Source organism: Haemorhous mexicanus, chromosome 11 (assembly GCF_027477595.1).
Source record: "Haemorhous mexicanus isolate bHaeMex1 chromosome 11, bHaeMex1.pri, whole genome shotgun sequence".
Classification (NCBI taxonomy): domain Eukaryota; kingdom Metazoa; phylum Chordata; class Aves; order Passeriformes; family Fringillidae; genus Haemorhous; species Haemorhous mexicanus.
In genome coordinates this window covers 18,146,334-18,174,205 of record NC_082351.1, presented here as the reverse complement: position 1 = coordinate 18,174,205, position 27,872 = coordinate 18,146,334, and the positions used below count along the sequence as shown (strand labels likewise).

The window sequence follows — 27,872 nt, the reverse complement described above, 5'->3', positions numbered from 1 at the left end:
AAAAAAATTGGTGCACGTTTTATTGAAGGTTGTTACAAGTAAAAAAGTCCTTGAGGTGGTTGAGCTGTGAATCAATATCTTCAAAGAGTTTGAATCTGTCTTGGCATGTTGTTACTTTGAGAACTGCCCGAATTTGTTCTAGCAAAGGAGAGGGGATGGATGGCTTTTCTTTGAAAATGCCATCATTTCTGCTAGCTTGTGCTCAGATAATGTGGGGTTACACAATCAGCTGGGTTAGTGGCAGTAGAGCAATGCCAGGATATTAAATAATGCCTTCTTGGTAACTATTTAAAGTTTTTGGGTGGGCAAAGCAGGCAGCTGAACCACCTAGAACTTCCCATCTGTGTGCTAAGAAAGATGAAAGGGCAGAAGTACTGACTTTGCAATAGCTTTCAATTGTCATAATCATAGAATGTCCTGAGTTGGAAGGGACCCATCAGGATCATTGAGTCCAATTTCTGGCCAGCTACAGGACGTCCCAAGAGTCAAACCATGTGCTCTCCAAACTCTCCTTGAACTCAGACAGGCTTGGTGCTGTGACCACTTCCCTGAGAAGCATCTTCCAGTGCCCAAGCACCTTCTGGGTGAAAAACCTTTTCCTGATACCCTAAACTGATCCTACTCAGCTTCATGCCATCTCCTTGAGTCCTGTCAGTGGTCACAAGAGTAAGGAGATCCTCTGCTGTCCCTCATGGGGGTGTTGAAGACCACAATGAGGTCACCCCTCAGTCTCCTCCAAGCTGAACAAACCCAGGTGCTCCACACACATCCCTCCAGACCCTTCGTCCTGTTCATGGCCCTCCTTTGAATGGTCTCTGATTGCTGAATGTTTTTTTTATATTGTGGTACCCAAAACTGCCCCCAGGACTTGAAGTGGCAGGTCAGTCCACTCCCTGGCCCAGCTGGTGATCCTGTGCCTGATGCCCACACATGGGAAATCCCAAATTAACACTTTCAAGTTTGTGCCATAACACCAATTCCCTGCTGCTCTACACTGAGTGGTTTCATAGCTGCCCTTTGTATTCAATTTCTTCCAAATGAGCTTCATTTGTTGACAGATTTTGAGATTTTTCTTGGTTGCCCTGTGCGTTGCAATGTACAGTTCTTGTCTTTGGTCTTGAAATAATTCATAGCATAATAAATCATTAGAGTGCTGTGTGATAAAAGCACACTGAGAGGATGGAATCTGAATGGAGGAATGTGTTCACAAACTGTTTCAGAACTGCTCTGTGCCATCACAGAGTGTTCTCTGTGACCACTGCTGGCCCTGGTGCTCTCTGCAGTGGCCCAGAGTGTAAGAGTCCCTGGGTCAGGCAATCCAGTGGGCTGCTTTCTCCTCCTCCCCTCTGCATGCATTCCACATGTCCTTCTGAATCAGAATTTTTCATATGTAAAACAAGGAGTGCTCCCCTGCCCTGCATGTAAGAATACATTGCATTGGTGCCCACAGAGTATACTGCAGATATGAGTGCCTAACAGGCTGTAACCACAGTATGTGTTCAGTTGTACACACCATATGTATTAAAAATGGGTGCTTAACACAGTCATGTTATAAGATTTTGGTTTTTTTTGATTGTTGAAGTAACAGATGTGACTCAAATCCTGCAATCTGGAAAAAAGTTTCAGACTTGTGTTAGTAATTTTCTGTGTCCTTTCATTAGGGGTATTTTTACTGCAGCTAATAAGGAACTCAAGATGCTCTCAGCTCTTGAGAAAGTTACAGTGAAGAAGATACAAGCTTTTCAGCCTTTTTAACCAGCTACTCCAACATTAAAACTGGAATGCATTCTGCCTTTTTGCCTCAGACAGTTTACATGGTCTTCTGGTTTGTGTTTATTTTCTACAGCAGACTTTTTTGCTGTTTCTTTATAGTTTTATTAGATGGTTCTATTTTAAATTGCCTTTAATTTCAGACATGCTATTCAGCACAAAAGCTGTAATCCTTGAATCATGCTCTCTTCATTGCAAAACTGATGGGAAATAATTTTGTTCTGCACTTTATGTATGGTAATAACAGTAACTCTTGACATTTGCTCTTTGTGATTATTTTAGGTTCTGTACAGCAAACAGGCTTTTGGGGGCCTGGTACTGGCCTCTAATGGAACCATTAAACTGCTTGTGCACAACCACATGAGGATGCACAGCTGGGATTATTTGGGTTTCCCAAGATCCCTGTTATTTCTGATGTATTTTGGGGAAGTTAGAACAGATATAAATCTATGCCCAAAATAAGTTTTTATCCTGAAGAAGAAAACAGTGTAACTGTGTATGTACAGCATGAATAATCTGTATATTTGTATTGTGGATATTTCTACTGGCATCTTCTGAGGCTCAGGGTGCTTGGTACTGCAGGAATGAAGTTGGAAGACAGCTGATAGTTCACTGAACTTCTCATCTGAGCAGGCAGGAGGGTTGAGTAAAGAAAAGAATGGCACAATCATTTACAAGTAGGGTAGCATAATTGGGGCATTTGAAAAATGTCTTGTCTCTTTTAGACAAAAAAAAAAGGCAGAAAAGCAGGGGTGCTTTTAAAGATTGTCTGTCCTCATCATCATGTGCTTGTATCTCTCTCACACCTTCTGTCATTTACTTCTGTTGTCACTGGGTACTTACACAGCACAAATTACTTTTTTTCCTGAGTTGTAAACCATTATATTATGTGTTAGCAAGGAGAAATAGGCATTTGGAACATACCAGTGAAAGGAGACACATAAGAATAGCAATCACTCACTTGGCAGTCAGGAGCTTTCTAAAAAGCAGCAGGGTGTGAACCCCTGACAAAACTCAGTGTAGTTGAGGAGTTTATCCATCAGTGTTTCTTGCCACTCTGTTTAAACTGAGTAAAAAGTACCTTGTCTTCCTTAAACCACATCCATTCACTTTTATATTTCTGTAATATTTTCTCAATGAAATTATGGCAGTGATGATTAGCCATGCTTTTTTTATCTTTTCTGTTGTCTGTTCTCCCTGAACACTGTGACCCGTAGCATATTTGAAGTCAAATTGCAAAAAAAAAAAAGTTTCCTGTCATATTTAATTGAGATTCCATTGTGAAATCAGGAATTTGCCTAATATCAAGCCTGCAGCTTTGGTTAGGTGAAGGACTTAGAAGAGGGAAGCACTGGGTACAATTTTCATTTTCAGGGCACACAATCCTCAAAATGGCTTTCGATGTGAGCTGAAGGGTGAGTTTATTTGCACAGAACTATTTCAGTCATTTCTAATGATTTGCCAGCAAGGAGAAACCAAGGTGGAGCTGGCAGGCTTTATAGAGTTTTAAGCTGTAAAATGCAAAAGAGGAGAAAATCCATTGTGAGGAATTATGAGGAAAAAGTTGTGGAAGACACCATCCAGAGACACATGATTTCCTGGTGCTGACAACCACAGCAGGCTGCTGGCTTTAATGCAGGCAGCTTACACTGGTGCTCTGACTCTGCTCTGGCTTATCCAGACAACTCCTGTGACATTAATAAATTCCTGGAATAGCTGATGGAAGAACTGAACTGAAACCTGTCAGGTTTCTTCTTCTTGAGCACCTGTAGTCCTCTCCCACATTTTATGCTCTTTACCAAGGGACCACAAAGTGATCCCAAATAAATGAGTTAATCTTTTGGTGTCTGTTTACATGTGTGCATTTAACACTCCCAGGTCAGTTCTTTTTATCAGCTGATAATTGCAATTCTTTCTATTGGATGAGCTGTAATGCTTGCGGTATTGAAAAAGATTTTCTGAAAGCCATCTGGCTGAAGCAAAAGGTGAATTCTTTTTGAAACAGGCTGTTGAAGGGATGCATAAGTGTTCAAAAGCTTCCATTGCATGTATGCTGTTGGGAACATGAAGAATCCCCAATCCAATTGTTTTCCCTTCAAAAAGGACAGCAATAATTTGTTGTGCTTCTTAGGAAAACTGAAATTTTTCAGAAAAACAATTATATGTGTGTGCAGGTAGGGAGAGGAAAGAGTCAGCTGGGTGTAGAAGTGTACAGTTTGTTTTGCTTGCATTAACTTGCCCCTGTAATCAAGCTGGTGAGAGACAGGTGCAGTGCAGGTTGCAGTGGTGCTTTGCTTCATGTACTTCTAATAAAAGTGTCCAAGCACAGAATTATTCATGGCTGCTGGACAGTAAAGCTGCTCAAATCCTTTCAAAATTAAACCTGGCGGTCAAAATAGCAATGTCTTAACCAGATCACTGAATTTCAAATAAAAATACAAGTACTTCCTTTTGCTTGGGTTTGGATATATTTATGTCTAGTGGATCATAATAATAGTAATTTAAAAGTAACTGCTTTTTTGTTGGGGAAGCAATGGGACTTTCCTTAAATATGGTTTTGAATATGAAATTTCATAGACAAGCAGTGGCACTTGGCAACATTGTTTGATATGCAGTGCTCAGTTTTGTTCAGAGGACTTATTTCTACTCTGTATCTCCTACTGGGGTATGCATATAAGCAGCCCTTTTGTGTGCCTTATTTCTCAATTAAATTCTACAAAATTGCTTTGCTATTTTGCCTGGAAAGATAAAGACATTTTCCAGCAGAAGATCTTAATTCAAATTATAAGATATGTGTTTCTGGCTTTCTTTTCAGTAATGTCTTATTCGTTTTTCTTCATGTTAATGAGTTTCTTAGATCTACCTTTTGATGGAAAAATCTTCATGTAAAGAGAGAAATGTTGAACACTGCAGTAATGGTAGCCCTGGTGTCCTGAACTTGCTTCTTCCCTTCACATTTTGACCTTGTATCAATAGGTCACTGTTGTATTTGCATTTTGACAAATTTCTACTCTATTTTCACTCTGTACAAATGAATTGTCATAGCCATGAATGCTTTGCATAAATAGCTTATCATTTCATTAGACTCTGCTTTATAGCTGTCACTCTGGAGTGTCGGTGCTCTTCAGCCCTTCTGTTCACCAGGCACTAATCTGCCAGACAGTGTGATTTGATCAATTGTCAGATATGTTCTGCTCTTGGTTTGCCTCAGCTCAACTGCATTCTCAGTTGTATTCTGTTTGGCTATTAATTCCATTCTCTTTTGTCTTTTTATTTATTTTTTTCTTTCTTTCTTAATTTATTTTTAGATATTTTTGAGTGGCCTTGTTCTTTGGTTAAATAGTGTCTGAATAGGAAATATTATGTGTGTACAGGTATTTATCATTAATTGTAGATGCTCAGGTTTGGGTGCTCTATGTCATCCAATAAACAGAAGATATTTGTGTTTCTCCATATGCTGTTGGGTCTTTAAATAGTTTGGAAATGTGGGAGGAGGACTTTTGTGTATGAGCTTTTGCACAGGTGATGGTGAGTGGAGTGTTTCAAGCTTGGGTGGATGGGCAGAAGGGCAGGGTGGAGTTTCCCAGAATTGCTGGCCTTGGGAGGAAAGGCTCAGGGCTCTGCTGCCCTGAGGGAAGCCATGGGGTCACCACACCTGGGGCAGACTGATGCAAACCCCCAGCAACCTCTGCCTTCCCAGACCCATAAACTGGAGCTGTGGGAAGCCTCAGATCCATCCACTTCCCTCCTGTTGGGTTTGAGTGGAGTGGTGGTGGTGATTAGCACCTAATTCACACTCTTCTGTGGTTTATTGGAGCAGTTTCCTCAAACTTTTAATACCTTTAAACCCCACTTCTTACCTTTTAAATCTCTGTAATTCTACAGAATGGATGATCAATGTTTCCATATTCTGAGCACAGTTTAGGTGGGCATGAAGATAATCCACTTGATTGAACCTGGAGCTGCTAAAGCAGAATTATGCATTTCGGGATTTTGCAAAGTACTTCAAACAAACAAACAAAGAGAACTCCACAGGGGGAAAAAACAGCAACACAAATGTTTAGATGTACCCAACCTTGGCCTTAAAACAGTCATGGCATAAAACAGCAGAGGGGGAAAAAGATCTTTGGTATCATCGTTGGTGTGTTTGCAGCTGGTCCTGGAGACCGTGGGCTGAGTCAGACCTGAGACATTTCCTTCACTTTCTCAGTGGTGCAAGATGCCAGAGTGACACGTTTTGTTTTGCATTAAAACTTAACTTAAAATGAATTGTATTGATAAACCATGCAAACTCTTTGTTTCTATGTTTTCAGGTTTCTTAAATTTATCTACCTAAAGTGCAGTTTTATTTTTTTACCAGTATATCTTGACTCGTATCAGTTCAAATTTGGAAACCAGTCTTCTTTTTAATTGATACTTGCTTGTTTGTGGTTTTTTTTGTTTGTTTGTTTTTTTAATTTCTAACAGTGTGTATGCAGCCCCTGAAAAAAAAAGTTCAATCCAGTTCCTCTTCTTGTCCAAAAAAAGGGAAACTAAACCTTTGAGTTACTCCCTTTCTTTTTCAGACCTGGAAAGGTCAGGGCTGAAACAGCAGGATGAAACTGCAAAAGAATTAAACCATGTCTCATTGCATCCAAGTGCTGTCTTTTCCAATCCCTACTGGTACTTTTGGAAGTGGTCAGACCGTGCATTTCGTTTGTTTTAATTTAAAATCAGCACATTAAGCTCCCCTTTGATGTGTAGCTAGGAAGGTAGAAAACCCACTGATGTCACTGTGCACTGCTCATCATCCAAGACTTCCTCAGGTTTTGCCATCTCCTCCCAGAATACATGCACCTTTCCCCCAGACCCTGAATTCTCTGGCTGTTAGGATGCAAATGAGGGAAATGAGAGAAAAGGCTCCTGCTGCCTGTGCTTTCACACTGGCCTGAGAACATGCTGTAGGTGACAGAGGTGTCACACAAAGAACTTGAAAAACAGTAGTGTAGTCTTGCACGCCACTTGCATTTTCACACTTTTTTCCAAGTGATGTAAAAGGAAATTAGAGGAAAAGTTTGTGTGTTTGAACACTGGGAATGCCTACAAAAGGTTGATGTCTGTTTTCTTCATGCTACTTGGAGAAACAATAGCAGCTAAATGGGATATAATTCACTAGTCTGATGCAGTGTTGTAAGCTCATGAACAAAAGAAAGCTCCAAGTTCTTTCTCTTTAAATTGCAGCTAGAACACATTAATATTAATTTTTTTCTCTGCCATCATTTCATGCTTCAACCCTCCAGATGATAATTAAGACAATAGTAGATAAAATTTTGTGCTGTATAAAATTGCATTCAAGCCTTAACAAATAAGAGATTATTTTGTCCAGTAAACAAAACATAATCATCCTGGCACCCTTGCGAAGGAGAGCCTAAAATAGAAACTCTGCTTTTTATAGGTCATGTAAAATGTCATAATCTCTCTCATTATCTGTACTGTTTGGATGAAAAAGAACTGATTAATTTAAAAGAACATTGGCTTTTTTGCTAACAATGTTATTTTCTCATTGATTGCTAGGAAGTCTAGTTCCTTTGCAAAGGGTTGCAAATGATGAGTAAATCAATTGTCAGCCTGTGTAGATGCATCTGCCATTTCTGTGCTGGCAGGGTAATGTGTACATGGTGTTTCTACAACAGCTGTGGATGCACCTTGTTTGGAATTTCTGGGTCTGAGCAGAGGTGCAAAGGCAGCACAAGGAGAGAATCAAATTATGGAAGGGTCACACTCCTTAAATTTCTTTTAAAAGCTTAACTATCCAAAAGACTGTGACTTAAAAGGAAGACCAAACTCAAAGAAATGTAAAATTAGACCAATGAATTAATACTTAGGTAAGCAATTAAAAAAAAAAAAAAAAAGGACAGAAATGTGAAAAAACACCTGTCAGAGGTGGTGGGTTTACCAGGGCAGCCTGGCCAGCCTCACTCAGAAGCAGCTGCAGAATTTATTTCTAGGAATCTGAAGGTTTCCCCATGGGGCTTTTTGGCAGAGGAGTGTGAGTACCCAAAGCTGGGACAGTAGTGCAGCAGGAGACTTGGGATTCTGAGTCCCCTCTGAGAGCTCTTTATCTGTGGCTCCTGGATGCCTTTGTGCATGGCGCTCTATTCTGTTTAAAAAACAACCTGCCTTCCAAAGCTGCTCCTTTGTTCATCTGCCCTGGTTCAGACTCTAGAAGTGGGGCAGTGGGTCTGTGTTCAAGCAGGAACAGTGCATTATTCTGGATTGCTCCTTTGATAAATAGCTATTCCTTTTGCATGCTGCTTGTCTGACACCTTTTCTTGCCAAGCTTGAAGGTTCTGACCAAAAGTCCTTTTAATCCAGCAGAAAAAAACCCTGATGATTTAATGAGTGGAGGTAGAGCTCTCTGAAATCCCAGAGTAGCATAAAAGCAGAAACCACAGTGGCATTCACTGAATGCAAAGCCCATCCTGTGCTCCTTTGCATCATTTACTGGATCACTTTAGACCTCTAAAACTTCTTTTTCCCCTCCAGTAGCAGAGGGAGTATAGGAGGCTTCAGTGTACTTGTGTTGCTTAAAAACTCTCTTAGCTTTGCAGAATTTACAGAGCTGTGACTGTGCATTCCCAAAAGTGAGAGAAGCATAAAATTAATTTGGGGTTAAGCTGATGAAAGCTTTCCATTCCAGAGTCAGTGTTAAGGATCTCCATCCAAACACATTTGATTAAATGAGGATGAAAAATGTTTGTTAGCAAACCAACAAGAAGGTACAAGAAGAGCTCTCTAAAATTAAGGAATAAAAACTTAAGGAGGATGAATTGGTATTCAGACAATTAACTCTGATTTTTATTGTTTTCTATTGCCTCTCTTGTAGTCTTTAGCTGGATCATCAGAATGCTTATCAAAATAATAAAAAATAAGGTGGCTGTTGGTTTTAATGGCAATGACAGTAAAGCTGCTGCTTGAGCATGCAGATTTCCTGGCAGAATTCCAAATTGGTTAGAACCATGAGAGCCAGAAGTTACTGGTGAAAATGGGCATAAAGCATGGTCAGGTCTACTTGTCTTGTAAAATGGGAAAAATCCCGTGGTTCCAAAGCCAGCAGCAAAGCCTGATTAAACATTTAATTTCTGCTTTTCCTGTTAGTCTTTCACAAAAGGTGTTCATTGTGGAGTAATGTAATGGGAACGAAACCAGGGTTTCTTTCCATTTGGAATTCTGAGAAACTGTTATTTTGCCCACTTCTGGTCTTGTATTTTCCAGTTAATTGTTTTTAGTGCAAGATGCCTGCAGCATCTTGTCTTGCCAAAAAAAGTCTGTATTTCCATTTCTACCAAACCAGAATCTGTGAAACTTCTTTCTGGAGGTACCATTTTTGTATCTTCAGAACTGGACTGGTACTGTGGTTAACTTTTTTTGTTTGCAGTAGGAAGGTCAAGCCTGGGTGTTGGTAGCCTACATAAGCCCCCTCTTTTAGGTGACTCTGCTAATTCTTATTCCTGCAGTGTGCATTGTCTAAAGATTGTAAGAAGGGGAAAGAAAAGAAGGATGTGGGCAGAAGGGCTGGGCTGACTGAGCCTGGACCCCTAGGAGCTGTGCTGGGGTCAGGGCAGCCTGGCAGGGTAAGGATCTGAGCAGGCACCATCAGAGCTGGGTCTGATTGCTGCAGAAATGTCACATTCCTGAGGAATGTCTCCATCCTGACAAATGCCACTTTGGGATCAAAAACATTACCAGGAAAATGTCTAACCATACACACAAGCTGTGTTTCTCTCTTTATTCCAATATTCTGTTTACATCAAAAGAGACCTTTTTATTCTGGTACAGAACTGCTCTGCTTTATATCTAAAGAAGCAAGTTGTCTGTGGTTTCTTTGTAATTAAAATTCTTATCCCCAAAAACATGTTTTCCATTAAAATTCCTGCACTAATAAGTCTAAATCTTGTAACTATTGTCTCTGGAAATATACATTTTGCTATATGCTGCATATAAACCTTTATTTCCTGCTCAAGAAAATGTGGGTTTTACCATCTGTAATATTCATATTTGTTTCTCATAGGGAAAAGTTGGGGTGACAGAAACATGATACAGGCACTTCCAAACTCATTAAGAGAACAAGACCTTGTGACCAGGGCAAAGATGTTTGTTACAGACCCTAGTAAGCATTTTCGTGTGCCTTTCCATTTTTTTATTGCCAAACTTGCTTTATATGAAGGATTATATTGATGTTAGAGACCAACACTATACAGGTTATTTGGGTTTTTTTTTGTTTTGGATGTGAGTTTTTCAATATTTTAGCTGTTGTCTTTGACCAGACTTTAACCTGAAGGTTACAGAGGAGAAGATTTGCTCTGTGTGATAGAGACAGTCCCAAGAATCAGAGCATTTTTGCTTCATGTACAATAACAGCAACCTTGCCCTCATTCACTTCTCACTTTTACTTTTGAGTTGTGCCAATAAGATGTAGTGGTACTTTATTAAAACCCATCACTGACTGCCATGGTTCTTGCTTGTTCCATCCAACTCCTTCATTCTGTCAGTGCTGTAAAATCTGATTTTCGAATTTCAGTTCCATTTCCTGCACAAAAGGGAGGCCCACAATGCTGTGTATTGAGTTGCTTTCACAGCAGAGTAGCCCTGTTAACACTTCTCTTTTACCAGGAAGGTTTTCTCAGCTTGCCCAGGCTCTTGGGCACCTGAGCAATTCAAAAGATTCAGCTCATTGCCTCATTTTGCTCTGAACTCTTTTAAATTGCTGTTGGCTCCCCCATTCTTCCAGATCCTTTACCTGCCTACTCAACCCCCTCTTCCTAAATCACATTTCCAAGTAATAGCTCAGGACATTAGAGAGCTAGCTTGAATCAATTTCTCTTTAATCTTGATTTTTCAAGAAAAGCATTCAATGTTGATGTAACATTTTCCAGGGATGGAGAATATCCTCCAACCCTCAGAAAACACTTCCAATGGCACAATAAAAATAAAACAAAAATATTTGCAGTTAAAATAATTAAGCAGAGCTAGTCCAGTTGCTTAGATCTTGTTTTCCTTTTGTCTACAACATGAAGCTGAAAAACTTTCCCTATAAGTCAGGTTTGTTTCTAAACCAGTGTGACCTCCTTGCTCAATTTTTGTGGCTTTTTGGGCCTCTTGTAAAATGTGCTTCAACAGCTCCCAACTGCTATACATATTTTTCCATTTAAATGTTTTTTCCCAACAGATTTAGCTCATAATTACATTCAGATTTGAGAGCCTGATTTTCTAAATCACACAGCATTGTTGCCTGTGTGCTTCCTTTCTGTACTGTATGTTAGTGGTTTGGCAACTATTCTATATGTACCTAAATGTGTAATTGTATTTTAAAAAGAAAAAAAAAAAGAGGTCCATCTGAGGTTAAGCTGAGTTGTGCTCTTTGAAAATAATGTGGAAAGAGCAGGACCTTTACTTGCTAAGGTGAGACCACAACCAATCTTGTTTCTGGTTTTATTTGTTTCATGGCAAATTTTGGGTCTGAGAAATTTCTTGGGCAAGTTGGAAAATTAACCTGCAGCACTCTGTAAATAGGTATATTGCAGATGAAAAAAAATTATTTATTTTTCTTTGGTCAGACACTGCTGCACCTGAGTATCATCCAACCATACTGGAGAAGGGGCAAAAGCAGCTGGAACATGCTTTGGACAGATCTTCCTCCTGTGGACACATGATTTTCAGCTGGTTTCTTCCAAGGAGCCAACATTTTGTTTGTGATAGAGATACTTGTGGGGGGAAAAAAAGGATTTGAAAAGCTGCATCAAAATTCTAGTGTTCTGACAATATCTTCATTTAGTGTGTGTTTATAGCCTGACAATCACAGGTTGTCAGCACTAGATTTTATGTATTCAGTTCCTCTGGAAATTGGGCTGTTAATATTGATGTGTTCCTGGGGCCTGGGAGGTCAAAGGGAAAAACTGTAACACTGTGATCAAAATTCAGAGGTGACCTGGCTGGGCTGTGGGAATTTGTCCCTCCAGCAACCAAGGAAGAAGAAGAATGACTGCTCAAGAAATTTGAGGTCAAATTTGAAAAAAAAGCTCCAAAAAAACCCCACCATCCATAAATTACAGAGAAAAGCAAGCCAAAAAAATCAAAGAATATGAAGAGCTATTTAGAACTCCCCAATTCTGGCATATGTGTGGCACTTTTTTTCTGATTCTGGAAGAACCAAATGCTGTATTTAGGGAATGGGTTTCAGATTTTGCAAATATTTTCCTAGTGCCATTCTAGAAAATGAGTTTGTTGGCATATTGTTATGGGGGGCTTGTTCTGCTAAAGCATTGTAATGCCGTCTGTTCCTCAAGCTGATTTGGCTTTTACAGCTCAAATATTATATCCTACTTTTAGAACATATGGCAGCTCCTTTTAGAGACATAGAGAGATGTGCATCTCATTTCCAGAAATGGGTCTTTTCCTTGGAGTGAATTCTGCAAGTGCTTTTCATCTTGATTTTCCCCATTCTTACTTTTTTAGCTAGACTTTCTTCTTCACCCCCTGTCCTGCTTCTGCTGCTCCCTGAATCCTAGAAAAAAGGGAGAGCTTGCTGGCATCTTCAGAGAGAAGGGGCAGGAGCAATGCTCCCCTACCCAGGTGGCTTCACCCAGAGCAGTGTGGTGACAAAGGCTGGTGTGTGGCTCCCAGGCAGGCTGTGCTTTCCTGGGAAGCCTTTCCTGGCTGCTCACGTAGCCCAGTCTGTGTTCATTGATGGAAACGCTCAGAGCAGACTCCACTGAATCCTTCAGAGGCTGCATCCCATGGCACTGTCTTACAGTAACTTCATTCTGCATTCACTTCTGTTCTGGAGGAGGGTTTTCTCTTCTTACTACTTTTTTGTTGTTGTGGTGTTTTTTTTTAAAGCCTACGTGGCAACATCAGCGTTTCTTGCCACTGTTGATGGCTTCACCCTGCTCCTAGCTGGAGCACAGAGTGCAGAGTGCCCCAGCACAGCAGGGCCTTTGTGTGCAAGGCACAATGCCTTGCTCAGAGCAGCCTCTGCATCACCTCTGGCACTGCCTTGCTGGAAAGCTTTGCAGAGCTGAGCCTTTGCTCTGGGCCCTTGGTTTGAGGCCACTGCCAAGCAGAGGCATTTATGGCCATAGCTTTAATGTTACAGCTGGATTGTCAGCCAGTTAACTCAGGGTCAGCACTGATCTGGCCACAGAACTGGATAAAGTATTTAGCATGATACTAATCCAAGCTTCACTGGAAACAAGACCAGAGGATGCTGCATTGCTTTGTTCTTTGTCCACACACCTCCTGAGTTTGTTGTGACAGCACAACAAAGTTTTTGTTTGTGGTTGTTAATCTATAGTTTTATCTTGGAGATTTTTCATTTCAGTAGGAAAGTATTCTGCATTTGTCCTCCCAGTGTGTTCCTTCTCTCACCTTAGCTCACCTTGCTTCTCTACTGTCATTCCCAGAGACCACCACACAGTCTCAATTTCCTTGTCTGTGGATTCTTAGAAGTGAATAAGGAAAACAAAAAGCTGAGGCAAGAGCAGGGAGCTTGTAGAATTTCTTGAAAATGGCACAGGGGAAGGAAGGAGGTCTCCTGTGAGTCAATAACAGAGTAGGAGTGGTTAATATCCAGCTTTTAGTTAGTTGGGTTCATGATTAACTATGGCTAAATCACTGGGGCAGGCTCCACACCTGCCAGCACCCATCTGGATGAGGCAAATCATGTTTCATGTTTTGTGCCAGGCCAGTTCAAATGTGTTTTAGAGGTATCCAGGTCCAACAGTCATCAATAGTGCTGACCTTGCTTTTCCCTCTTCTATTCACCACATGCTCCTGTTGCTTGAGCAGCATGTTCTATTGTATTTTTGCCTCAGGTCTATCAGATTTTCTGCTCCTTAGGCTTACCTGGGGGAGGTATGGTTGCCACTTTCTCTGGAGAAATGTCATCATTTATCCACCATTATTTATCACATCTATCAATAGATATTTATGTTCATATTTATCAATATCCATCATTATTTATCATGCTATAGGCTCTATAGGGACACAAATGATATCACATGATTTAAGAAGAGGAGCTGAACTTAAACCTCAGTATTTTGAGGAAGAAAATAATAAAACAGATCCTTTTTGAGGTAGAAAGATCTGATTTGTCTCTCCATGGCAGAGCAGGCTCCTCTTCCAGGGATGCAGTCCTGGCTGTGTGGCCTCCCTGTCTCCCAGGTCAGGATTGTCCTGGGCTGCAGAGATGTCAGAGTGTGAAGGAATTTTCTTCTCCAGGAGCCTCAGGAAATTCAGGGCTGAAACTTTGAGGGCACCAGAAGCTTGAAGGGGCCAAAAAGGGAGAGAGGCTGGGCTTGCTGCTGCATTTGGAGTTGTTGCAGATCTGAATTCAGCTGAGAGCAACAGAAGTGTATTTGTCACAACTGTTCAAAATTTTCAGGCCTGGTGTATAAATAATGATTTTTTTTTTTTTTCTTTTCAACCTCAGTGCCTGAGCTCTGTGGGTTTTTCTGGCCCTTTTCAGCTGAAAGGCTATTTGTTTAAATTTAGTGCAGAAATATGAATCACTATTAATGCACAGAAAATAAGGTGGAGCACCCTGTGAATGCAGTAGATGAGGTGACATGCTCTTAGAAGAGTTTTACCAGGGATTTATGATCTGTTAAGTGCATTTCTGCAGCAGCAAATGCTGAATTACCACCTCAGTGCTGGTTCACTCACCCATGCAGATTGAGAGTGATACCAAAGGTACCATGCCAAGAAGGCTCTTGCCTGCTCCTGATTCTGGACATGACCTGAAAGTTCTGAGTGTGAATACATCTCCTTGAGGTTCACAGCTTACACCTAAAATAACATTTCTAGAAGTTCTCTCAGTAATAAAGTAAGTTATTCATTCTCAGGACAGGAATTACTGGCTGCACTGAAGTGCTCACTGCTGATTGAGCAGCCAGGCTGCTCCATCCAAGTGGGGTTTTATTGCTGGGCAGGCAGCTCATCCTGGAACTTTGTGCAATTCTTTATGCCACAACTCTCCAGCTTATCATCATTTCCTTCCACTGGAAGTCTTTTGCAATGGATGAGCCTTTGTTGTTTGGAGAAGGTTCTAAAGCATAAAAATTGGGAAGTGTTTTCTGTTTTACTTCAGGAGGTAGGCAAAGCTTTTTTTGCTTTTGTTGTGGTGTGGACTTCTCAGAATAATGGCAGCATCTGGGCTCTGATCTGAGCAGTTCATCTGACTGCAGGCTGGTTTTAGGAGGCTGGTGCAAATTAAAGTAATATATTGGTTGGTTCTGGGTGTAGCATTTCCAGCAAAGATCCAGTCTGCTCCCTCAGAGCAGTTCTTTTTGTCACCAGAGACTGCCCACAATGGAATGGGAGAAATCACTGACAGTAACAGAGAAGGTTATTTAAGCACTTATGGGGAACATTTAAACATCTGGACTTTATGGTGGTAGAATTGGTACCCAGCAATAAAAGTTCATTGGTGTTTTTTGTTTGTTTTTAAGGGGAAAAGAAGATGAGAAAATGGAATTGGGATCAAATTAGGTGTTTGCTGAGCCATGTTAATTGTTAATCTGAACTCCCATGGCAATGTTTAAATATCATTTTAGAACACTGAACCATAAAAGGTTTCTGAGTTTACTTGTGTTAGGAAAATGTAGTAGCAATTAATTTACCAACATGTTATGTGTTTACAAGGTACCTTCATTTCATGGGTGGCTGGAAGACAGAACATGCTTAGATTGTATTGAGTTAAAGCAGCCACATGAATTCTTCAGGCTTTTAAATGGGTTTTCTCTTCATGGTCTTATTTGAACTCTGGCCAGTCATGATGAATGTCTTCTTGTGTCTCTGACCTCGCAAGAGACACGAAATAACAAATGTAGGTACTGCACTTTATTTACTTATTTACTTAGTAGTTAAAACAAGAAAGCAAACAAAACCATGATATATTTCTCCTCTTCTCCCCAGCACCCCCTTGACAAATGGCTGTTGAAACAGTGCTAAACTGTGACCTTAAAGCCACAGGCGTAATGAAACTGTGATCTGGCAGATGTGACAGACTCATCTTACATAAATCACTCTCTTTTGTCACTGCTGGCATATGGCCAATGAATCTTCTAATTATTGAATGGCTTTTATAGCCCCATTATTTATAATCACTTTTGGACAGCAGCTGGAAGACAAGGATGGGACAGGATGAACTGATATAACACAAACTATTCTCATTTCCATAACAACTGCTGGGATTAGGAATATTTGATGATGATGTGGCTACCAGTGCAGTCTTGTTAAATGATAAAAATCTACTCAACCTTCTAAGATGGGCTGCTGCCTCCTGGCCTTACCATGAAAATTATTCTATTAATTTGCCCAGAAATAATAGAATATTAATCTCTCCAAGCACTAACATAATATATGTGTGAGTATCAGGGCCACCTTTGCAGCAGGACTTGAGGAAAATTGATGGCAGGTGCTAGTAGGAGACAGTGGTGATGCCCTGGCATTGCTGTTGGAAAAGTTTTAAGAACTGTCTTCTGTTTCCCAGGAGCCCTGTCTACACCCCACTTTATAGTAAGGATTTAACAACAGATTGAAAAGTTGTCTTGAGTTGCATTATTAATATTTTAACATTTCTTTTAAAAATAGGCTGTTGTTTTCAAGGGATTAATAGGTTTATAACCAGCTTAGTTAACACACTTCCTAGCTAAGGGGAGCTATTTTGGCTCTAATTATAGATGAGTTTGTGTTGAGTACCTTCTGCTGGGCAGAGCAGGAGCACAAGTGAAGTCCCCCAGCCTGCAGTGCCAATCATCTGACATTGCAATTCCACTTGCTGCTCTAGAAAACACAAGCTGCAAATTCTCTGCTCATGCCTCTAAACGAGCAGGGTTTGGATTTTTTTGTTTGGCTTGGTTTTTGTAGGGTTTTTTTTTTCCCCTTATCTGCAGTTCTACGTTTTGTAGCACAGAAATAAAACCCTGCTAACCATGATAATTTATTAGTTAAATACCTTCAGATAGAGATCTTCAGATGATAGACAGTCCATTACAGTCAGGGGTTTATGCTGCAAATCCAACATGTGCAATCTTTGTGTCTTTAAAGAATTGAATCCTTCCCTCTTAGTGTAGACATCAGGGTGGTGAGAGAGAGTCTTAATCCAGATGACTCTATTGCACTTTTATCCCTTTAGTGAGGCCTTTAACCTTTCATTGCTTCATGGCCCTGTTGTTTTGAAATGGTCTTTGTCTGACCACAGAGAATCCCTCTGCTAAAGACACCTTTAAACAGAGATCCTGACAGGAGAAGGGGACTTCTGCTGCAATTCAGGCATGGAAAATAGATTTTTCTAGTTCAGATGCTATCAGTCACTGTGAGTGTAGCAATTGGTTGCCTTCCTAAAGAAGGGTAAAGCAAAAAAATATATACTGGTGTAATCTGCTTAGAGGAGTGTAATATAGGTCAGGGACCAGTGTGTCCCAGGCCTGACCCTGACCCATCTTTGCACGAGCATCTATAGGCTCTGTCAGAGTGTGGCTGTTGATCAGGATTATCTGGGACCATCTCAAGCAGAAATGGGATCAAACAGCTGCAGTAATTAATAGAAACATAAACTCTCAAATGATAGTTTCCAAAGCACGAGTTTAAAATACATCTTCAGCACACACATATTGCACAGAGCTGGCATGGACTATCCACCAGCTGGCAGGAAGGTGCTGGCAGCCCCACGATGTTCACACTCAGCTTTTTCCTGGGGAAAAAAATCAGATTGTGCTTGGTCATTTCTGCAGCCTGCTTTCCCTACTGGAAGGCAGCATGGCAGTGGGGCAGGAGGCTCCCAGCCCCAGGAATGTGCTGCTGCTGGGAGGGCTCTCCAAGAGGTGATGTTCTCACACAGCACAGTCAGTCTTAGATGATCCCACATGCAGCTTTCTTCCTGCAGAAGCTGGGAATTTTAGCACCAAGTGTCACAGCACAGCTCAAAGCAAAGCTTCCCTAGGGACTTTATATCAGGTAACTGTTGGAGGACAAATGTGTGACAGAACTGTGGGTTTGGAAGCAATGTGTTTAGAAAGAGTCAATATTTTTCATTAATCCCAAACCCACCTTAATTACACATTGAGCTACAGTTCATTCAGTTTTCTAAGAAAACCATATGTCAGTAATTTTTTTTTGGTTGGTTGGTTGGTTTTTGCTATGAGAGATGTTTCCCCCTTGGGTTTCTTTTTTGCTGCTGAAATGATGTTACCATGTAATGGTTGGGGAGGGTGACAGACATACTCTACATTATAATAAGATATACTCTACATTATAATAATTAAGAAGAATAGATTAAACCAGCCATTTTGCTCTGAGTTTCATTCAAAAGATTCAGATAATAAGATGGAAGTATCTCACATTTGGAGTAGTACTGTGAGGAGTGAAGCAGTGAAAAGTTGGTTCTCTGACTGTACCTTCACATTAAAAAAGGCATTGTTTTTGTTCAGCAGAGAAAAAAAGGGAAACTGTTGCAACAGCACCAAAAAAAATCTTTGAACATCTTACTAGTGAACTATAAATTTTGGTGAGTTTTTCATTTTTTGGGTGTGTCTGATAATCTAAGCTACATGTATCAGCTTAATTTTCATTACAGAAATAACAAGGTGATTTTTTTTGCGTGCAAATAAACAATTTCCAACATATCCTGACCAGCACAAAGGCAGAATGGAGCACTGGGTCTTCAGACCTGTATCCTCTGCTTTGGAAACTGAAACAGATTGCATCTCCTGTCCCTCCACTGTTATCACTGTTGGATCTTTTTACATCCTTTTAGCAGAGAAGAAAAGAAAGACTCTCAAAAGAGTAAATGTAAAATCCAGTCTCCATGAGAACAGGGGAGTTTTTTGAAGGCCAATATAATACTTCTGGTTGACACAGCTCTTCTCTAAAGGAAGTATTTTCTTGAGCACAGTGACATGGATATAAATTTTAGAAAGGGGAAGATTTTTGCATAAAATGAGGTGGTTCTGGGCACCTGCCCATCTTTTGGTCTAGTAGTGGCTGGTGCATGGACAGAGGCCATCAAAGGTGAGGCTTGGTCTCAGAGGGAGTTTGCACAAGCCAGCGATGCCCCCAAGGAACAGAATGAATTTTGCTGCTAAGATTTGCAGAGAGGAGGTTGCTGAAATGTCACTGGCATATGTTTCGGGTTCTCAGAGATTATGGGTGCATACATTTTGGACTAAGGGCACAGCAGTGTTTATTTAGTAGGTTCTGCTGCTGCACACGAGTTTATAAAGCCAGTGTCAAGCCCGTGCCGTCTCAGCTCAGGGGAGATTTTTGGAAGAGATCAGAGCACAGAGAAGCATTTCAAATGGTAAAAAATCCAAGATGTTCCATGCTGGATCCCTTTGGCAGCTTCCCACATAGAGTTAGTTTCTGTGTTAGCTCATTTTCTTCTGCCATGCAGTGGAGGGAGTTCCTGAACCTGCCTGTGCCCACAGCTTGTGGCCTCAGTGACTGCTGAGCTGAGATCATCAGAGCTGCAAGAAGCCTTCATTTCTGTCAAGACTTTCCTGGAATTTAGGAACAGGAATGTAGCTCAGCAAGCTTTTTGGGGACTGGGTTTCTTTTTGCCTTTTTTTTTTTTTTTTTCCGTCTTCTTCCTTCTCTTCTAAAATAAAAATGTAATAGAAATAAGCATCACTCTGAGCCCCCAGAGGGGACACTTATGTGAATGTAAGTGTTGCTACAGCCCCTGTTTTTGCAAGTGCCTTTTTAACTAGTGCTTCAGTGACTCAGCTGGGAAATCCCAGCTCCTACATAAACCAAATAACCAAACTTTCCAGCAGGGCCATAATAGAATGAGATGCTAGATGGAATGGGCGCAGAGGGAAGCTAAAAAGCAGGATATCATCCTTAAATTGCATATATTCTGTGGTCAAACAAGGCCTAGCTCAGCAGAGCTTTTTCACCTCAAGACATTATTGTTACATAAATCATTGAATCTGGGATCACACAGTAATTTGGAAGAAAGTTTACTTATGTGATACATGCAGTTCTGTGCATTAATTTCTTCCCTGGAAAAAGCCCTTGCATTATGCCCAAACATTGTGTCCTTTTTTGCTATGAAAATCTACCTTGCCTTTCTCTTGTGCAAAGAAATATATGGACTGTTTAGTTAAAAGATAAAGAACTACTTTATTATTTCAGCAGAGGCTCTTTTTGTGCCCAGTCTCCCTCTGGAGTCAAACAACGTGGTATGAAATCAAACATCTGGAGTTTGGGAAGTCAGCTCTGATACTGAAAAACTGTAGCCCACAAGTCTACCAAACCCTCCAAGTGCCTCCTATGTGGGAAACACATTTTATGGTGCAGTAACTGGAGACCATTTGTTAGCAAATGGGTTGATAATTCACTCTGGGAGTGAGGGGTGTTGCTGGGGTTGCTCAGAAAGTGTTTTGAGCCAATTATATCTCCCATAATTTCAGTTTTGTTGTTTCATTTCTGCAATGAGCATCTTGGTCTTTAAAAATTTCCATTTGTTAATAGCTGGGCCTGCTGCCTGAGCCATCTTTTCTTCAATAAGAGATTTAATTAACAGAAAAAGCTGTCAGGAGGATGTAAATACAAGTCACAAAATTATTTTAAAAATTTGACATAGTACTTCAGACTGTGGGGTTTTTTTATGTTTAGCTTTGTTTTTAAACCAACATTTCTGGTAAAATGCTGCAGGGCTGCAGTGGTTTTATCCTGCCCACAGTCAGGTAACAGTCTGCACTCTTTCTTATTTCTCCATTTGCCTGGTGCTGCTTCTGCCTCCCAGACCCAGTGTCCAGCTGCACTCCCTTGCAGTATTATCATTTTTGGTTTGCTCTGCAGTGATTCCTAGAGGCTCCAGCCAGGAATCTGCAACTGTGAGGCTGCATTCAGTGTCCAGACGTGTTGAGATGATCTCTGCATTACATATTCACAATCAAACAAATCATAATGCAAATGATAAAAGACTGAAAACAGCTGCAGTGTTCGGCCCAAGGTCCATGTAGTTCAGCATTTTGGCTCCAGCTGGGGCCATAAATAAGATGCCTGGCAAAGGGAAGGAAAGAGCAAGATGCTCCATATTCCCCCACTTCTTTCCTGGGTCTCCCAACCACCAGCAATTAATGTTAAGCCCAAGGGATTTCCTTTTCCCTCTTCTTTTCAAGGCCAGGTTGGATGGGGCATTGAGCAACCTGGCCCAAGGAAGGTGTCCCTGCCCATGGCAGTGGTGGGTAACAAGGTGATCTTTAAAGTCCCTTCCAACCCAAACCATTCTGATTCTGCAGCCCCCAACTGGTCTGTCCTACAAGTGCTTTTCCATCTCCCCTTGAACCTCCTGAATCAGCTTCTTGCCCCCCAGTGCTCTCCAGGGAGAGTGCACAGCCCTGGTGATTCTGAACCAGGCTCCTGTTTAGCTTTCCTTGGTTTTGGGAGAAGCAAGCAGTGCCCAGTCCTGGTTTTGGGAGAAGCAAGCAGTGCCCAGTCCTGGTTTTGGGAGAAGCAAGCAGTGCCCAGTCCCCAGGTGACCTCAGGGCATGTGGAGACTGATGTCCACCACAAGCTGCAGCATCCCTCTCTTGGTCCTTGTGTGGCAGCTGCTCCAGGCTCTGATCACCCTGCTTCCATTTCTCAGAAGCTTTTCCAGTGCTTTTTCCTTTTCATTTTACAATAGAAGAGCTTCAATCCCTGTTTTTGCTCTTCAGTCAAATTAATGTCAGTGTTATTCCAAACTTGGAAATATTTTTGGGAAAAGACTTCATTAAGTTCTGTAGTTCATATGTTCTGCTACAAAAAAGGGTTTGGTATTCAGCAAATGGCAATGTTCATTAACAGCTACATTTATTATTCTTTCCTTTTTTTTTTCTTTGATGTTCTTTTTTACTTTTGTTTTGTTTTCAACTCATTTATCTTCTTTCACACTTCTGAAGGGGTTCAAACCTGAACAGGCAAATAAACAGATTTAGGTGAAAAACATTGGATACTGTTTTTTGTTTTTAAGGACTTTGGGTGCTGTTAACTTGTTAAATCAATGCTTTTGTAACTCCTGCTGTGTGTTGGGATGGATACCAGTGGAAAGTATAGCACTTGTTTGATTTTTTTGCCATGTTCAGCTTTATTAGTAGCTCCAATAGGAGCAGTTTTTGCCTTCTGTCTCTCCACCCCACTCACCCTCCAGAGACTTGCAAAAGCAATACCTTTATTATTTTTCTTCTTTTTCCTGTCATCTGTCTGTCTCCATTTGCTCAGACAAATAAGTGATAAACAGGAATGATGATCTGTTTAACACCACAGGAAGAATGTTGCATTATGAGACAAGAGAGACCTCTTGTTCACAGCAAGTTATTTTTGGTAATTAGCCATTTGTAGAGGAAGATGAGCCTCTGCTCATAAAGTCAGCATGCCATAATTTAGGGGGCTCTGAATGGAAATCTACCATTTGCCGCAATTGGAAATGGTAATTGTGTGCATTTAGAAATGAATAAATGGCTGTTGCATTTAGAAATAAATAAATAATGGATTTTTTTTTTCCTTGCAGGAAGCAGACTGAACAAGGATCTGAGGCATTATCTCAACCAGAGGTTTCAGAAGGGGTCACCAGACCACGACCTGCAGCAGACCATCCGAGACAACCTTTATCGCCACGCTGTGCCTTGTAAGTTGTTGTCCTGGTTTTTTCAGCCTTCTGATGTTTATATTCTTGTAAGGAACTTTCTCACATATTTTATATAAATAATTTAGTGTTTTGCATTCTTTCATGGAGAAGGAGAAATTTGATGGACTGTTGGTTTGTCCAGTGTCATTGGAGAGGTGGCACTGTCACCCTCCAATCCACTGTCACTTTTGGAAATCTATAAATGTTGGAGTCAGAAATTAAAAGTGCTGTTTTTACCTTGGGAGAGCTGCGTGTGCTCATCGTGTTATTTTGTGTCCTGTAGAGACAATAAGTGACAAACCCTGCCCTGCTGGACTCCCTGGGGCAGAAGATTGTGGGAATCTTTAAAATCAGAGGGTTTTGGGAAAGCTGCAAAAGGCAGGTCTCAGACACAGCAGAATTGTGATTAGTGCTGAGCAGTAGTCATGAGATTGGTCAGCAGGAAAATTCTGTAAGAAGTAGAAAAGTGAGGACAAATAGAACAATTGTCTGTGTATCAATGCTTGTCTAGAATAACTCCCTAAGCTGCAGAAAAGTTTATCTGGTGAGATATTGGGAAGTTCTAGGCTTAATAATGGAGCTCTGTGCATTGTGTTTTAAGGCTTACAAGCAGGTGTTATATTTGAAATTAGCAAACATTGTTTTAACCAAAGGTAAGTGTGCTTATAGTGGTTGGGTGGAACCACTGTCAATGTGCTTCTGCTTTGTGTGACTGGTCAAAAAACTTCTCAAATGAATTGTAACATTAAGTTCTTGATCTGCTGCCTGGGGTGTGAGCTGATGGCATCTTCCCATTGGCATAACCATGGAATGAGACTGATGCTGGAAAATAAACCAGCTCAAGGCACGTTCCCAGCAGTCCCATCCTGTTGGTGATTTGTACACAGCCCCCGGCCGGAGATAGAATTCCATCTTCGTTTTTGGGGCAGCCTTCCTGTGGGGGAGGCTGTTTGCAGTTTGGGCAGGCTTCCATGTGTGACAGCAGATAGGGTTGAAAAGGAAAATGATTCATCTCTGAATGAGGCTTTTTTGATTACCTTTTTGGAGCAGTTGATGGTGTGGTGCAAGCCTTGTGATGCCTGCTTTGGAGAAAAGCCCTAAAAAAAACTGCCATGAAGTGATTGCTTGGCTTAGAAAGAGTCTATATTAATATCAGAATGGTGAATGTTGCTTATTGGTTTAAAGCCTATGAATATAAAAGTGGCTTCTATTTTTATTTCCTGAGCAGAACTTTATTTGTGATGCTTGTTTAACTTGTAGAATTGAACAGCATTTTATATGGCTAGGTGCCATTGTTGAAGGCATCTGCCACTGTTGGAAGGTCATCCTTGTTTCATGTAGGAGATAAGGAACAAGAGTTAGCAAGGCTGAGAAAGAAATGCTCATTTTCACTCAAAAAAACCAAAGCAAAAAAACCACCACCTAATGCACAGCAACAAAATCTAAAACAAAAAACAAAACAAAACCAACCAAACAAAATACCAACAAAAAAAACCCAGACCAAAAACCCCAAACAAACAAACCAAACCAAAACAAAATAAAAAACAAATTGGAAAAAAAATAACAAAGAAAAAAAAGCCAAAAGAAAAATTAAGAAGTCTGGATCAATAATTCCCAGTAATTATTCTGGCCAGAATAATTACTCAAAATGAGATTGTCCTTGGCATTTTGGGAAGACATACAGAGTGGAGAGTGGTCCTACTTTGTTGCACCTCAGTTTGACATTCTCCAGGTGGCAGGGGACACTCTTCTAAGGGAGAGCTTTTTTTTGCTTAATTTGGCTGAGCTGTGGAAATAATGATATGCCCTTTAGATCAGGCTGGAATAAGCAAACATCTCAGTTATAGGATACTGAGATAAGCAACAAAATAATTTGAAGTTTTCTGTCTCGTTGTGAATCAGAGATTGTTTATCCTGGTAGACTTATATAAATATTGAATAATTATGTTGCAATTCAAAAATCAGTATTTGCCAACAAATATCACAGAGTGGTACACACAGTAGTAGTCATTTTCAGTCTAAGTGTTGCGTGCAGGAGGGCTGTGTAAGACCAGTTAAAATTGAGTGGTAACACTGACAAATGTTGATTCTTCAAATGGCAGATGCTGTTATAACACCATGGAGTTTATGCTCATTTTATCAGTGAAAAGCACAAAACAAATTATGCTTAAACAACATAAAAGGACATAAAGAATAAATATGGATTACTGTTTACTATTGAACACTTCCATTTGCCATTCTGTCAATGTGAAATATGATTATTTTTCAAACACCTAACTTGGCAGGCTGCAGATTTTCAGGGCATACTGCAAAAAGTGCCTTCCAGGAGAGCACGTGCAGTGTTAGGCTTGGGAGATGCAGTGTTGTGATACTAATGCCCTTCTGCCTATGTGTGATATTTAATTTCCTAAAACAGCAAATAAAGCAAATGAGTGTGAGTTCTGGGGAAACATTTTGCACGTTACCAAGGTTACATTTTGAAATGCTTTCCATTGATTCTTTTATCTGATTTATTGAACTTGATGGTGAGCTAAGCTGCTTGGTCTTGCTTTTGATTTAAAATTAAGAACAGGGAAAGTGATTCCTGCCTTTTCAAAATAGCTGGGGGAGATGTGGGTCGTCATTGTATTAATAAGAGCATCATTTCACTTATGAAACAAGTGGAAAACCCGAGAAGTGGTGTTAGTTATTGTGTATCTCCACACTTTCTAAATTGTTGGGCAGATAGCATTTAATTTTTGCTTCATTTGCTGTGGGGATGGCATTAGTGGTAGCTTATGATGCTAATATTTGTGTGTGGCTTGGAATGAGACTGCTGCATGCTGGTTGGGATGCTTTACAGGTCTGGAGATTAATCTGGCTGTATGCTCATATTTTTATTCCTTGGTACACGTGACCAGTAAATCCAGAGCCCTGGACCAATCTCTAGTGCTAATGGATTATGAAGCCTTGTATTTTGAAAATGGAATTCCCTGATGCTTATGTGGTAAACACAAACAAGAACACAAGGTCACTTGGACTGAGCATGCTTGGCCTGACAGCTGCTTTTTATTGCGCTAATATAAGGGCTAAATGAAGTGATAATTGGCAAATTCAAAATGCAAAAAGCTGCTGTTAACCCATTCTTGGCCAGAAATTCTGGTGAGAATAGCCTGTGATTCAGCCCTGATTGGTTTGGTGCAGGTGGTGAGAAAGCCCAGAGTGTTTCTGTTTCCCTCCCAGCCCTGTGCCCATCCTGTGCTTGGCTCTGAACTGAGTGAAGTCGTGACAGCTTTTGTAGAAGACAGAGGTCAAGCAGAAGGGAGGAAAGATGCAGGATGTTGGGCTCAACGTCATTATTTTGTTAATGACACACTGCTTAAGCATAATTTAGATTTTTTTTTCTTTAGGAGAGTTGGTTAAGAGTTTTGATTTATTTTCTGGTGAATCCTTGAGAATGAGTGGATGCTGCCAGCTCCCAGGGGCCATATGAGCCTGTATGGGTGACACAGGATGGTTTTCTGAGAGATCAGAGGGTTTGATCCCTAAATGTATGAACCATCATAGACAAATCAGACCTTGAAATGGACCCAAAGGTGAAGTATTGTTGAAATAAGTTGGCAAACCACAAAGACGTTTCTGCAAACTGAATTCTTCCCCTGCTCCTCAGTGCCATCTGCCCCTCCAGCACACTTCCCTTGAGTCCTCATCCCCTCAGCTCCCAGCTCCCCACTGAGCTGATTTTTTCCTGCAATGTTCTGTAGTAAACAACAGCTGTGACAAGATTCCAGGTGGCCTCCAAGTTTGGTTGTTGTGAGTCTCGAGTGCTCTGCTGTTCCTATCACACCAAACCCACGGGTTTATTTACAGACCCAAGGCATTCTCCTCTGAGTTTACAACTTGAGCAGCAGCATCAGCTAGGACCAAGACAGAGCAAGGAAGAGAGGCAGGGCACCTATTCATATATTTGAATGGTGTAAAAGTGGTTATAAAGCCGTGCCACAGTGGGCAAATCTTTGGAAGAGTTAGTGTAGCTCAGCTTTTACCTCACATGAACACCACTGGGGTGTTACTTGACTTTCTTCCTGAGGCTTTCATTTCATTGTAAACTTCACCCAAGCATTTACTTTGGAATATTTTTGTCTTTTGCTTAAGAAAAATCAAGATTTTAAAACTTGAGCAAAGTTATTCTCATAGATGTTCAGATGAATTGCTGTTTTCATTCCTAGCATGTAGTTTCTATTGTCAAAACTTGACAAAAATCCATCAATACATCATCCAGATTAGTATTATGTTAGTCCAGTCTCTAGCTATCCCTTTTCCTTCTTTTGTTTTGAAGTACCACATTTTTCCTCTGTTTTGATTGCTAGTGAAGATGACCAGAAATAATGCTCTGTTTTGGGGTATTAATGGCTCCATTGAGCTTGGGCTACATTGTGAGATGGCAACAATTCCAGTTACCCCTTGGCCATGCCTCTACCAGAAGTGCTTTGACTGATGCAAAGACCTGGTCCACACCTTACTTCTAGAGTGGATTTCACTTACTCCAGCTCAGTTTTCCAGCCCAAACACTTGGGATCAAGAGGGAAGGTTTATCAGCTGTGTGAGGCACCTTGCTGGGGCACCCTGTGCCACATTTGAGTCCGTCTGTGCTCACAGGAGTTGGTGTGATTTGGGGGAAGCTGAGGGTCAGTGATGCAGTGTGGTGACATTCCAGCTTTAGGTTTCAGAGTGTTTCTGGGAGCAGGACTTTCCCAAACAGGATTGTTGTATGTGAAGATTCACCCAGTGGAATTTGTGATTAGCTGGAAGTTCATGTAAGAGTATATCCATTGAAGAGGTGTTTCCAATCAGCCCTTCTGGGGATACCTGTGCAATATTGAGAAACATATGTGATAGCAACTTACTTAAAGTACTAATGCAGCAGCCTGCCCAAACCACTGTTCACAGAAGGCAGGACACACAGGATTGTCTTCCTCATTTTGAAATTATGCTTTCTTTTCAAAGTGCATCAAGAGGAATCAGAAAGATGATACTTCCATAAAAGCTTATCTCAGCGTGTTGTTTGATTTTGGTTTTTTTTTTTTTTTTTTCCGTTTACTTGATTCTCCACTTGTTTCAGTCCTGTGTGACATGCAGGGGCAGCTGTGGTGGGTCTGGTGTCTGTACCTTTACTTGCCAAAGCAATATACCTGGTGCAGACATGACTGAAACACCAGCTAATCCTAGTTCAGTCCTGTGCAATTCCCTTCCTTGCCAGGCTGCAGTCTTCAGAAGCAAAGCTCTGGAAGGTGCAAAGTGTTTTTGATGGTAGATGAAAAGGCAACATTGGGTAACCTAAAGTCAGACTAGACTCTACATGGCATTCTTTTTATTTTTCCCCTTTTCTTCACAAAATTGGTTTTTAAAATGTCAGGAGGTCATCATTCAACAGTTGATTGACTTCCCCAAAACAAGTACATGTCCTGGG

The 27,872-nt window shown here is 40.8% G+C and overlaps 1 protein-coding gene across 25 annotated transcripts in view; it reads left to right on the top strand.

Moving 5' to 3' along the window:
* The window catches only part of MAGI1 (membrane associated guanylate kinase, WW and PDZ domain containing 1), a 337,188-nt gene that overhangs the window by 144,185 nt on the left and 165,131 nt on the right, over window positions 1-27,872 (top strand). For all 25 annotated transcript variants that reach the window (XM_059856759.1, XM_059856758.1, XM_059856750.1 and 22 more), the window contains exon 2: window positions 22,307-22,423. In XM_059856759.1, the coding sequence (XP_059712742.1) occupies window positions 22,307-22,423 (117 nt within the window). The remainder of the gene's footprint in view (window positions 1-22,306; window positions 22,424-27,872) is intronic.